This window comes from Scyliorhinus torazame, chromosome 11 (assembly GCF_047496885.1).
Source record: "Scyliorhinus torazame isolate Kashiwa2021f chromosome 11, sScyTor2.1, whole genome shotgun sequence".
Lineage (NCBI taxonomy): Eukaryota > Metazoa > Chordata > Chondrichthyes > Carcharhiniformes > Scyliorhinidae > Scyliorhinus > Scyliorhinus torazame.
Genome location: NC_092717.1, coordinates 119,305,022 through 119,318,918, shown reverse-complemented (window position 1 = coordinate 119,318,918; position 13,897 = coordinate 119,305,022). Strand labels below are relative to the sequence as shown.

General features: G+C 44.5%; 1 protein-coding gene across 3 annotated transcripts in view; it reads left to right on the top strand.

Annotated features, from left to right (window-relative positions):
- Positions 1-4,309: 4,309 nt before the first annotated feature.
- The window catches only part of LOC140385485 (sodium/potassium-transporting ATPase subunit beta-1-interacting protein 3), a 667,002-nt gene continuing 657,414 nt past the window's right edge, over positions 4,310-13,897 (top strand). For 2 of the 3 annotated variants that reach the window (XM_072467679.1, XM_072467681.1), the window contains exon 1: positions 4,310-4,704. In XM_072467679.1, coding sequence (XP_072323780.1) covers positions 4,651-4,704 — 54 coding nt within the window. In that variant the 5' untranslated portion in view covers positions 4,310-4,650. The remainder of the gene's footprint in view (positions 4,705-13,897) is intronic. The other variant, XM_072467680.1, reaches the window with a different exon arrangement.

The window sequence follows — 13,897 nt, the reverse complement described above, 5'->3', positions numbered from 1 at the left end:
ATGTGGAATGCAGTGTCCATGCCCCTGGCCAGTCCACTCCCCCCCCCCTCTCCCCCATCCAGCTGGTGAACCTGGAGTGGATCAGAGCTCATTAGCCCTGGCGCGCACGTCGTGCAGCCTCCCATGCCTGCCTTGGCTCCATGTCCTGCCCATCCGACCCCGACCCCGCATCCTCCTCATTGAACGAGGCCTGGCGATATAGCAGGTGCCACTATGTGGGTGAACCTCTCAGCAGCATACCGGAGGGCATCTCCAGAGTGGTCCAGGCTCCTGAACCGCATCTTCGAGAGGCCAAAGCACTGCTCGTTCACACCCCTGGTCATTGTTTGGGTATCATTGTAGTGGGTCACCACGTCGCTCTGTGGCCTCCAGATAGGTGTCATCAGCCATGGCCGCAGTGGATAACTTCTGTTGCCTAGGAGCCAACCCCCCCCCCCCCCCTCCACCCCCCGCCCCCCCCCCCAGCCGGGGAGGCACCTTGAACATGCCAGGAATCGTCGAATGAACCAGGATGAAGGCTTTGTGCACACTGCTCGGGTATCGGGCGCAGAGGTGCATGATGCACAGCCGATGGCTACATATCAGCTGCGCGTTCGTCTAATGGTGTAGAGTGGCCTGTCATCTGCTGGAGCATGTCGGGGGACATGCATCCCATCGATCAGCCCCTCGACCCGGGGCATCCCGCTGATGACGGCGAACCATGCTGCTTGGACATCCTTGTGGGCTCGGTCCACATTGAAATGGATGTATTGAGGTGCCTGGGCATATAGGGCCTCTGTGACGGCATGGATGCACCCTGTGCACCGAGGTCTGTGAGATCCCAGACATGTCTTCACTCGGCACCTGGAAGAACCCCGTGGCTTAAAGTTCAGGGCGACCATCACCTTGGCGGCCGCCGGGAGGGGGTGTTCTCCCCCGGACACCTGAGGTGCCAGGTGTGCCATGATCTGGCAGATATGTTGCACAGTCTCCCAGCTCAGCCGGAGTCTTTGAATGATAGGTGCTGCTGGTACACATGAGGCCTCATGAGGCATCTCATTTCCACCTCCTCCTCCTCGGCCTGTTGGGTGGCTGGCTCTCCATCTTGGGCAGCCTGTCCCTCTGCGGCATGCTCCACTGTTGCAGCTTCCTCCTCCTCGAGCAGCTCCAGCTCGTACAGCCACAGGACATCATCCATTGCTGGTTGAATTCCAATATCCATTGTCTGTAGGGGGTGAATGACCGACATGTTAGCATGGAGCATACCCCCGTGCCCAACCAGATCCAATGGGCAACATGGTGGCCCCGGTTGGCACTGCGTGCTCTGCCCCAGTATGTTCCCCCCCCCCAACTCCGCACCCCTGGCCCTGACTTGGCCCGGGACTGTGGAGGCTTCTGGCCCTGGCGCCTGTCCCTGATGCCAGAGGTACCGTCAGCTGGCACTAACCTTGCCAGCAGTACATGCCACGGCCTCTGCCCAGCGTTCCCGTAGGGGCTACATTGGGCGTTCCCTAGGTGGGCCGCTGGCATGTGGCAGCCGGTGGGGGTGATAGTGGAGGGTGGGGTGTGGGGACACCCATACGGCCAGTGTCACTTTGCAGACTCAGAGGCCAAGGTGGGTGGTCAGTGGGATGCACAGCAATATGGCTGCCTTGCCGGCTGCGGCAATTGAAGGCCATTCCTAGACACCAACCAGTCCCATGGGGGTTCACCCTGACCATTCAGCCTGTTCCCCTTTCATCCCCCCCTCCCTCGGCCCTGGCTGGACCCCCCCACCCCAACCAACCCAGCCAGTGTCCGGCCCGGCAGCCCACAGTCTCGCCTCTCTATGTCCTACCACCTCACTCTCTCCCTCATCAGCCATGGCGGCAGTTTCATGATTTTTAAAAGCACAAGTGAACCGCGCCGTCTGGAACTCGGCCCATCAGAGGTGGAGAATCGTGGAGGCCCCGGAGAATACCGGGCGGGCCCACTAATGATATGCAAACAGTGTTTACTGTCCATGTGTTCCAGAACGCATTGACACCACTGTCAAGGTGATGGAGAATTGTGATTTGACGTCAAATCGGCGCCCCCCGTGATTTTGGTGTCGGAAGCTATTCTCCGTCCAGTCACGTTTCCCGATTTTGGCGTCAACCAATGGAGAATCCCACCCATTGTGTCTTGTAAAATGCGTGAAGGTGCCTCTGCTGCCTTAACAAAATTCAGCCCCTTATGCCTAGGTCAGTTGTAGACTCATTGATCGAGATTGGTTGTCATACTGTTGCAGCATTCAGCAGCAGGGTGGCAGAAGGTGTAGATGGACCTTGCTTTTCTTTGGTCTAACAATACCAATTAGGTGAGTAGCATGAGAATATGATTTAAGGCAAATATAAACATGATCTATGTAAGGTGATATTAACAGACATGTTTCAGTAAAGTGCAATTGATAGTATGTTGGCATAGACAGGCAACACTTTCATATCCTTATGCATGGCTTAATAATTATCATTTAGCAATGAACGGTAGGTTTGAATGAATGATTATGTAAGCAAGGAACGCGCTATATAGTCTGATTACTCACCTAATGCGCAAACATCAACAAAACCATTCCAATGATCACCGGTTAATGTACAGCCCACTGCCAGTTACAACTGGAGTTAATTTTCTTTTGGAAATAAACATTGAGAATTAAATTTTAAGTAGTGAACTACAATTATGTGGTTCATTTTTCTCAGTGCTATTTGTGGTCCATAATTGAAAGGACCTTGATAGGAGATAGAGTCAGAGAAAGGGAGCAAATCATTGACGTTCTGAGGATGGAGAGCCTTGAGCCATGCACAATATTACACAAATCGTCACAATGAAGGTTCGATATAATGCTATGATTTTGTTTGATGTTGTGTTCTATATTGGTATGAAAAGGACAAGATATTTGTTAAACACGTTCTGGTGTGGTGAAAATACATTTGATCTTAAACTGGATGACTCCCACTAAAAGACATTAACACGTTTCTGGGGGTAGGCTCCAACAAACAACCTTATTCATCAAGCACATGGAAATTCGATGTACCCAAAACTCAATTTTTGTAATGATCTTGTCAAAATAATATGGCATCTTAATTCTCATCTACATTACACATTCTTTTGATGGCAATAAATGTCAAAATAGTTCAGTGGGCAGAACTCTTGCTGTGTGAGTTAATTGTGAGTGCAGATCTCATTGCAGGACTCGAGTACATATTCAGTTCAACGCTAAGAATGCGTTCTTATTGAGTTACTGACTTTCAGGTGATTAGCTGAGGTTGAGCTACCTGTCCAAGTCGTTGTAAAAATAAACGGGCCAAGGGCAGAGATTGCATTTCAGGAGAAGTGTTTAGCAATGTGTTGAAGACCTAATTCGGTGCTTTTGCTGCTTAATCCGGTGGTCTAGGTGACTGAATTGGTAAACCACAAACCGAGAGCAATGCGGAGGGGTCCCAGGTTCGAATGCCACCACAAGAGATAGTTTCAGTAAAATAACGATTCATCCTGTGGGAGATACGGGTGAGCTGAACATTTTCTGTCTTCCACGTCGTTTCTGCTTATTGGACATTTCAGGGTTAAAGAATTGTGTAGACAACATGAGCCAGTGTGAACATGTCTCAATTTACAACGATCCTGTTCTCATCAACACATTTGACAAGGATGCAGAATAGCAGAGCTCCCAGCAGGAAGACCTCGCTTCATACAGTCATTCACTGAAGCAATATACTCGGTACAGAACTTCACTCAATCTGCTGTGTGCTTTACTTCCTGCATCAATTCTTACGGCTCTAAACGCTAAAGGTTAAGTAGATCGATGCGATTTTTGATCACCGCAGCTTAAGAAAGGAATCATAAGAAACACCAGGTTGAACAGGGGAGCTCCCGGTACTCGCTCACATCCGCACATTCACATTTACAAAGTATTCTCGCGATGACCAACTGTCCATCTGATCACATTATCTATCGCACAGGTTTTTAATAAAACTTCCCTGCGCTATACTCTATTTCCATTTCAAACCAGTTGTCAGTAGCTGAGCTTGTCAATTTATCCCAACTTCTCAGTGTTAATGTTCCTTTAATCATGATGTCCAACGTAGGCTATTACTGTAGAATATCAAATTGTTATCTGCACCCCTTCCACCCCAAGTTCTCCCCGTCCCCAGTTCTCTGCCCATTTACCCCTCGCAGTCTCCCGGCCATTCCCACCTCAGCTCCCAGTCCTGGAGTTTGCCCCTCTCTGCAGGTTACTAACCCTCTGATCAGATTTGTGCAGAGCAGCCCCGCCCAGTGCGTCCTGACAGTGGCGCGTTTCAGAAAACCCCGGCAACTGAACTGAAGTAACTTTGAGCCAGCCCATTAACCCTGGCCATCCCAGCTTCCCCTTTCACATCGAAGCTTCACCACCAAACAGATCGCATCGAGCTTCGCAATCGCTCAGCAAGTAGGAAGGGGATCCGGCCAGACAGACAGAGACCTTGCCCCCATCCCGTTGCCGGCGCTGTTGGATTGTAACTGCCTTCCCTGCATCTCCATCGTGTATATGGAGTGTCAGTTTACAGCGGCCTCTCTATTCTGTTGATCGCTGGTTTCCATTCGGGCTGGTGTAGGGAATTCCCCGCACCCCCCATTCCAGATTCTTCCTCCAGGACGTGTTGTGTGGCTGGAATGGGTTGCTGCACAGGTCGATGTACTTTAATATTCCTCTGTACTTTACAGCTGGTAAGTACCACGGCCCCATCCATTGTACTTGCTTAATGTGGCATCAGTATTAGGGAACCATCTCGGGACGCTTGGTGATCCCATTCCTGAAGGGATTGAAGTATTTTAGATTTATTAGCGGCAAAAACAACTAACACAAACAATTGTTTAATTCTGCATCAGTGTTATCGAGTCCGAGTGTGATCTATCTGGTAATATATATGATGATGAGTTCAATTCTATCTTGAATATTGGTGCATATTAACGTTAAACATAAGAGACAGGGTAGGTCTCATATTTGTCTCTGGAGAAACCTAACGCCTCTTACCTTTCCCGGGGTTTCTATTCATTTGGGGCTCTCTGCCCTCCCATCTCTTTGTTGTGTTTAGTCGCGGGGTGTGTGCTTGGGAAGCTGGAAGGAAAATCCCGCTTGTTTTCTATCTGCTCTTTTGCCTTTGAGCTCGGTGCTGGCAGTTCAGTTTGTGTCGCCCTGCTCTGGGTTCTTTCTGGATTCATATCGCGGGCTTCTCCCTTTCTGACATGACTTAACCTCATCAACATCCTGTGCCGGCGAACTGGCCTCAAAGCCCACATCAACATCATGGAGACAAATCGAGGGAGCTGTTCATTTCGATTCTGACACAAGGCACAGAAGTGACTGGGGGGAGCCCAATGTTGGAGCCAACAATCTCAGCACACATCCCGAGCTCCAGACAATCTCACCAAGTGTAAATCGTGTTTTTAAAAAACTATGCAAGCATTAAAGAAGGCGGATGAAATCTGAAATAAAATGATCTTTCCAGCGGATGATTGATTGCAGGAACCGGTTTATTTCTATTGTATGTGTGTGTGCCTGTTTAAAGCGGTCCCTGTAAACTGCACGGTGCATTCGAAGAACGTTTATTTTTGTTTGTGTTTGCTAATTGTCGGAGTGTACATGGTTGAAGCAACTGAATGCACCCAGCAACATAGTAACCGGGAGAACGTTTGTTCTGTGCAGAAAGGACATGTTTTCGGGGACTAAGAATGAGAACAAAATGATTGCTGGCTGAATATTGTGTTAGGTGGAGGGTGCTTGCCACCGTATTGATTTTTTTAAAAGAGGAAGCATCTGGCTATTCTTGAATAAAATGAAACAGAACTGGATGGATAATGCAACTGACAAAGGCAGTGATTGCCTGTCGAAAGCCTGCTGGTGTGAGCGCAGAAAGCAGGTGCAGTATAGCCCTGCTAATGTATTTTGCACCTGGGATGTTCAGAGCAAAAGTGCATAATGATTTTTTTTTTTGCGTTTGCACCATAGTAACCTGACGCTCAGATTATATATATTTACATTCAAAATTGCTTACCTTGGAGCTAGGATCCTGCTCAATTTTTTGTTCGGTTATCTCTGTGACACAGGCTTTTAGTGAATATATTAGGATCTTATAAGCTGAGAAGTGAACCGTTTCTAGACCAAACTGCCTCAAGCTCAGATTATTAATTGATTCTAATAGGTTTCTCGCACAATGGTACAATGACTAAGCATGCAGCTCAATAGAGGGATAAACTCAGCAACAACGTTATGAATATCTGCATTTCTAGGATATGTTTGTATTATTGGTATGGTGTACAAAATTCAAAGGCCGACCTTCCTCAACCTAAACCGCTTGTCAAAATATAAATACATCATCCATTTTCAAAAGATCCCACAGCTAAAGACTTATCTTATCTCTTTCCATCCACCCCCTGCAATTCCTTCCAAGGTGTCCTGAAGTTGTCAAATCATGCTGGGTGCTAAGGGCCTATAGACACCAACGAATAACCCATACTTCATCCAAGTGACCATTCTTTACATGTGACATCTACCCATCATGGGGAAGATCACCCCTGAACTCATTCTGTTCTCACCTGATGTCTTCAAACACAGTTTCCTGCGGGGAATCATGAATTATAATCATGAGTAGGAGCCCTGGTTCAGTTTTTCTCCTCTACATCTCGGAAGAACTTTGTAACCGTGGTGTTTTAAAAGTTTTTGTTTTCCATTTATTTTTACTGTCAAGAATTGCTGTTGCAGTTGTTGAATGACAGGGAGCTTTCAGCTGCAAGAGTTCCTTTTCATTTGTGATTGAAATCCAATCACGGGAGATATGTCTATTCTCACAATCACACCAAACCCACTGCAAGTGTGAACTATTTATTAGTAACTAATGGGGACCTGGAAAAGATTTGGTGATCTGAACACAGGAGAACTGACTAGGTTTATTTCAGATACTTTATTTCAACCAACTGAATTACAATGCAATTAAAACATCTTGTTTTGTTATTCTTTTTAAAAGAGATTTTGCCATCTATTAAGAAATGAAATAATTCATGTTAATTTGATTTTTGTTTCAATATTTCTGCGGTTTCATTTTGTTGTGAGCCTGCCTGTCAACACGGGGAACGTGTCTTGGCAAAAGATATATTTTTAAAAAACTAAATGTTATGCAGCACTAGGATAAGGTTACATTGCTGGATTTTCACTTTTGGATTTGGAAAGAAAATTGAGGTTGTCTTCTCTTTGTGTTGGCTATAAGGGTCGTGCATGAAATACGTTTGTGGAGTTTCTGAAAAAAAGCAGAGAGGACGTTGGAAACCTGAAATAAGAACAGGCTTTTTGAAGCACTCAGCGGACCCAGCAGCATCTTAGGAGAGGAAATAGAGTTAACGTTTCAGGGGATGACCTTTTATCAGAGCTGGGGAAGAAATAAAGATGTGATAGGTTTCAAGCAAATGGAATTTTAAATCAGTTTCGAATGGATGGAGCTCTAGAGCAGAAAATTATTCTCAAACTGTAATAAATCAACAGGATTGAAATTTAAGACACAAGGAGCCCTGATTAGGGTTCATTTGGCTGGTAAAACAAATAAACTGAATTGATTGTAGTTTGGGTAATATATTGCCATATATTGATTTGAATTAAACTTCCTTGGTAATAAATTTATACTGAGAAACATTCCAATAACAAATAGAATTAACTTTGGGATACATGTGCAACAAACGGTTCAAGATACTTGAAAAAGGCCCAGAGAATAGTGGCCAAAATGGTATCCAGTCGCATGGCTTTTAGTCTCAGCTCTGGACTACTTCCTGATAACTATTTTCATTAGTAGATTGCAAGATTATGCGTAAGAAGCATTTTTTTCAAGGAAGAATTTACATTGAATTTACAGCACAGAAACAGACCAGTCAGCCCAACTAGCTATACTGATGTTAATTTGGCATATGAATCTTCTTCCGGCGCAGCACGGTGGCGCAGTGGGTTAGCCCTGCAGCCTCACGGCGCCGAGGTCCCAGGTTCGATCCCGGCTCTGGGTCACTGTCCGTGTGGAGTTTGCACATTCTCCCCGTGTTTGCATGGGTTTTGCCCCCACAACCCAAAAATGTACAGGATAGGTGAATTGGCCACATTAAATCGCCCCTTAATTGGAAAAAATGAATTAGGAACTCTAAATTTATAAATAAAAAATAAAAAAATATGAGTCTTCTCCCATTCTATCTATTCATTTCTGCCTTTCATTATAGAAGAAATAAAGATGTGATAGGTTTCAAGGAAATGGAATTTTTGTTCATTTATACATCAGGTTTCGTTTTGAAAGCGTTTAAACTATGATCCTGAACCACATCCTATAGTAACAAAGTTCACATTATAACAACTCTCTTGAGTAAAGAAATTTCTCATATTTCCCATTGGATTTATTCATAACTAATTTGAATTTACGATCCCCCGGTTTGGATCCTCCCACAATTAGAAATATTCTCTCTGCGTCTAAGCTGCCCCACTCATCATAATTTGAACGATCACCATCCAATCATTTCTAAGCATTGTCTATTCTAAAGGAAAAGTGCACCCATTGCACCTTCCATCCCCACCACCACCACTGCTTCAATCCTTCCGGATCATTGTACTTTCAGTTCTGACACCAGTCTTGTAAATCATTTTTGCACTTTTCTGAGTTAACTGAGTGGCACAGTAGCACAGTGGTTAGCACTGTTGCATCACAGCACCACGGTCCCAGGTTTGATTCCCGACTTGGGTCACTGCCTGTGTGGAGTCTGCACATTCTCCCCGTGTGTGCGTGGGTTTCCTCCGGGTGCTCCAGTTTCCACCCATGGTCCGAAGATGTGCAGGTCAGTTGGATTGGCCATGCTAAATTGCCCTTAGTGTCCAAAAAGGTTAGGTGGGGTTACTGGGTTATGGGGATGGGGTGGAGGTGTAGGATAAAGCAGGGTGCTCTTTCCAAGGGCCAGTGCAGACTCGATGGGCCGAATGGCTTCCGTCTGCACTGTAAATTCTATGATTCTATCTATGATAAGTATGTCATTTTTTCATAATCCGGAGACCAGGGGCTGGATTCTCCGCTGGCCGACGCCACAATTGCGAAACACGATTGGGCAGAGAATCTGTTCCAATGCTTAAATCTTGGCAGGCGCCAATTTGACGCCAAATCGCAGTTCTCCATCACCTCGACAGCGGCGCCAATGCATTCCGGAACACACGTACCGTAAACACCGTTTGCATATCATTAGCGGGCCTGACCCGGTATTCTCCGGGGCCTCTACGATTCTCCTCCTCCGATGGGTCACGTTCCCGACGGCGCGGTTCACTTGTGCTTTCAAAAATCGTGAAACTGAATTCATGGCTGCTGGGGGAGAGAGAGGGGGTAATGAAAGTGTCCAACATCGCCATAGTTTGCTGACAGTTGTGCCGCTGGCTGTGCGGCTTCTGTCAGGGCTGGGGGCAGTAACGCGGGGTGGCCAGCAGGTGGGCTATGGGGTCGGGTCGGGTTGGATGGACATGGAGCACCATTGCCGCAGCCGGCTAGGCAGCTACGCAGCTGCGTAAGCTGCTGACTGCCCACTGTGAACTTAGGCACACGGGTCGTATAGATGTTTCCCCCAGGCCACCCCCCGGTGCCCTCTGGCCCCAGCCGATCCAGCAGCTGCATGGACGTGCCTCAGCACAACCAGTACCACCTTGTTTGTTGGGATGAGTGTGTGTGGGGATTGTAATGTGTATGCGCTTGTCAGCCTCCCAAGTGTAAATCACGGACCGGCCGAATCCCGCACAGTTTTTCATTGGAATCGATTGTGTTCCTCGTGGCACCGGTGCTAGCCCCTTAGCAGTAACGGAATCTGCCCAGGTGCGGCGGTAATTCTGCTGTTGTGACAATCCACAAATTTTGCAATGTCATCAACACTTAGTCTTAGAAACGGAGAATCCCGCCCCAGAAGTGTGCATAGTACTGAGTTTTTAAAATTAGAGTACCCAATTCTTCTTTTTCCAATTAAGGGGCAATTTAGCATGGCCAATTCACCAACCTGCACATCTTTTTGGGTTGTGGGGGTGAGACCATCACAGACACTGGGCAAACTCCACACGGACAGTGACCCGAGGCTGGGATCGAACCCGGATCCTCAGTACTGTGAGGCAGCAGTGCTAACAACTGCACCACCGCGCTGTCCATGCACACAGTATTATAAATACAGCCTGACCAGGATTCTATACAAGTTCAACATAACTTCATTAATTTTCTGAATTCTACACCTCTAGAATAAACCACTGTGCTTTGTTAACATTCAATTGCTTTGCTAACCTGAGATGTTTTTAATGATTTGCTCACCTGCATCCCTAGATCCCTTTGGTCTTCATACCATTCAGTTTATTTTCTCAGGTGTAGGTGATGTTTGTATTTTTCTACAAATCATCTCCCATTCATTTCCCACTTAGCTGTCCAGTCTGCATGTTTTCGATTCCTTGTGTATTAGGTGTGACTCATTTGATAGCACTCTCACCTCTAGTCAGAGTTTTCTGTTCAAATCATACTCCAAGACTTATATGCAATAAACTAGGTTGACATTCCAGTGTAGTACTAAGGAAATGCTACACTGTCAGAGGTGCTGCCTTCCAGCTGAACGTTAAGCTGAGACCCTGTCTCTTCTCTCAGGTATGTGTAAAAGATCCTACAACACTATTTTGAAGTGAAGCATAGGAATTATACCTGGTCTCTTTATTTATCCCTTACTTAATCAACATCACAAAAAGCAGATTATCACATTGCCATTTTGTGGACGTTTGCTGTGTGCACATTTTCTGCTGTGTTTCCCACATTATAACAGTGACTACACTTTAGAAGTAATTCATTGAATTTGAGATGACCAGTGGTCATTTTAAGGTGCTATATAAATGCAAGTCTTTTTTGGACCTTTTTGTATTATGTAGCATTCTTCTTCATTGTTAGCAATATCTGCCACCACACACACACTCCTCCCTCCCCAAGTTTAGTATAATCACAAATTTTACTAGGCTAAATTCTGAATAACAATGGTCCCAGCATTGATCCTTATGGGTACCTTTTACCGCTACTCTCTGCTTTATATATCTTTTGGACAATTTACTATTCATTCAGCTATTTGCCCCTGACTCCATATGCCCTAACCATTGTCATGAACTTACAGCATGGTACCTTATTAAAGGTCGATTGAAAATTCAAGTATATGACATCCACAGTACTCTTGTCTACTCTTTTTGTTTATCTCTTCAAAGAATTATGGTAGGTGAGTTCAGCATGACATAGTCTTTTGGAATCCCAGTTGAGTGCCTTTCTTGTCCTCAGGCCATTTAGAAGCACTTTATAGTCAATAAAATACTTTTGAAATGTAATCACTGTTCCAATGGAAAGAAACACAGCACAGATTGAGAACTGAACACAATTGGTGACACTGCTGAGATATAGCCAAACAATGGCAGTGCAGTGTTGAAGAGCTAAATTGGAAGGAGATCAGGAAATAGAAGGACAGTCACATGGGGATCCTTGTGAGTGCTGGGATGGAACTACAGGATGAGTGCAGGGTTTTCAGGGCAAAGATCAGGTGGAATGGGCTGACAGCAGGCAAGGCGTTCTTGGGACTGGAAGAGAATTAGGTAGCTGAACCTAAATGACCGGTTACTCACAACAAGCATTCCCCATTAAAAGGGGAGTTCTGACAAAACATCATCAACCTGAAATGTTAAACATTTCTCTCCCCACAGATGTGGCTTGATTTTCCTAATGTTTTCAGCATTTTCTATTTTTACTTATGCACCAGGAGGGAGTTCATTAAGGCATGAGAGAGGTTGTGAAATTCCTTCATGGTTAGGATTTTAAAATACTGGTGAAACATACAGGTGCTGTGAGAGGGAGAAATATAGTGCGCTGCAGGTCTAGGAATAACACTTTTCAACTGATATTATAATCCATTAACATATGAATGGACTGATGTATACAATGTGCTGGGAAATTGAGAAAATGAAAATTAAACTGAAGGACTGTAGATCATCGTTCAAGAAGACCTCTTGTTTCAGTTCCTGAAACAGTTCAGCCAGAATCCATCACCCCTATTGGATCTCAGTGTGAATAGAGATTTATAGAACTGACACTTCATTCTTTTTGTGGGTTCTGGTAATTAATATGACAGATTTTATATCTCACCCTGATGGGATGTGAGCTACCTGGAAATATCATAAAACTCTATCCAGTGTTCAGCATATGCAATAGTTATGTGTACAGTAATTTAATTTGAAAGAAGCTGAGTACGATATGAAGAATTTTTATTTCTGTGTACTTTCTTGAGGACAGAAATGAAGTGAATTATTGTAAGAATGCTTATAATTGCTTCATAATAGGTTTGTAATGCATTGTGAAGTTGTGTTAAGGATTCCCCAGTTAGTTTTTGAACACAGCGGATCAAAATGCGAATATTCTTGTGGATTATCATTCAATTATGAAGTATATTTTTCAATTTTCCTGGTATTATTTAAAAATGATTGCAAATTGTCCCAACTAGTTAGTTCACTAATCAGTGTGTAGATTTCCCCCCCCCCCCCCCCCCCCCATCAAATAATCTTCCATTATGATTGTGACAATATTTTATGGTAATGAGACACAGAAATAAAGTTACTGGCATAGTTATTGGATGGTGCTGCTTTATTGATTAGGACACTGTGATACTTGTTTGTCTTTTGGTGTGTAAATGCCTTGACTGATAGTTAATATGTGCCACAACTCTTCTACACAATGGATATTTGAGCATGGAGAGTGAGTGAAAGTCTTTGTAACGACAGAGTCAGCACTGTGCAATTGAAATTAAATATACATTAATGTGTCTAAGTCTTAATAAGTAGATGATCCTCTGAATACAGTTTAGATATTATGTTCTCCATTTATTTCCCTTTCCCTTCTGAAATCAGTAATTGCTCAAAGTAAGTGTTCCCACATGTGCCGATTCTTGTTCACTACTTTGCTCATTCATTTATGTGCGAATGTAGACATGGGTAGCAGCAGACTAATTGACCATGGACCATCATACCAAAGACAATTTTGTCCTCACCTAATGTCACACGTGCTTTCCAGCAGGAGTGGCTGGATAATAATCAAGAGCAGGCTTTTTCTCTTTTTCTTCAGGGCACCAAGATCATGTGTAGCATTTTTGTCTGCCATCTCAGGTGAAGGTAAAATTTATCACGCCACTAATTCAAAGAAAAGCAGGAGAGTTATTCCCCATGTCCTGACCAATATTTATCCCTCAGTCAACGTCACTGAAGAACAGATTATTTGACAATTATCGCATTGCTGTTTGTGGGGCCTTGCTGTGTGCCAATTAATTGCCATGTGTCCCTACATTGTAGCAATGCTTACACTTCAGGAAAGCACTTAATTGGATGGAAAGCGCTTTGGAACATCATGAGATTATGAAAGGTGCAATATAAATGCAAATTTCTATTCATATTTCCTTTGTATGGGCTGAGACATGTGTACTCACTGCAGCCTAAGGATTAAACTTGAGTCCATCCCAATCTATATGGATCATTTCTACATTGGCAGTGCATTTACCAAATTTCACACTTATCCAATAAAAAGTGCCATGCTGCATACAAATTTTCCTGCTTAATATTTGTCAGTGTTACAGAATTGTTCATGCTAAGTAATGTGGAGTCAAACTTTTTAAGGATATGTAAAACTTTCAGTAATATCAAGATTCCCAGCAATTTAGCAGTTCCAAATGCTTTCTACTATGTGTTTGCAATACTAATATTTTGAATATGTTGGTTCGGTTGAAGTGGCCAACAACAGCCCCATAAACTGAAAACTCTGGAAATACTCAGTGGGTCAGGCAGCTTCACATAGAACCAAGGAATCCCTACAGTTCAGAG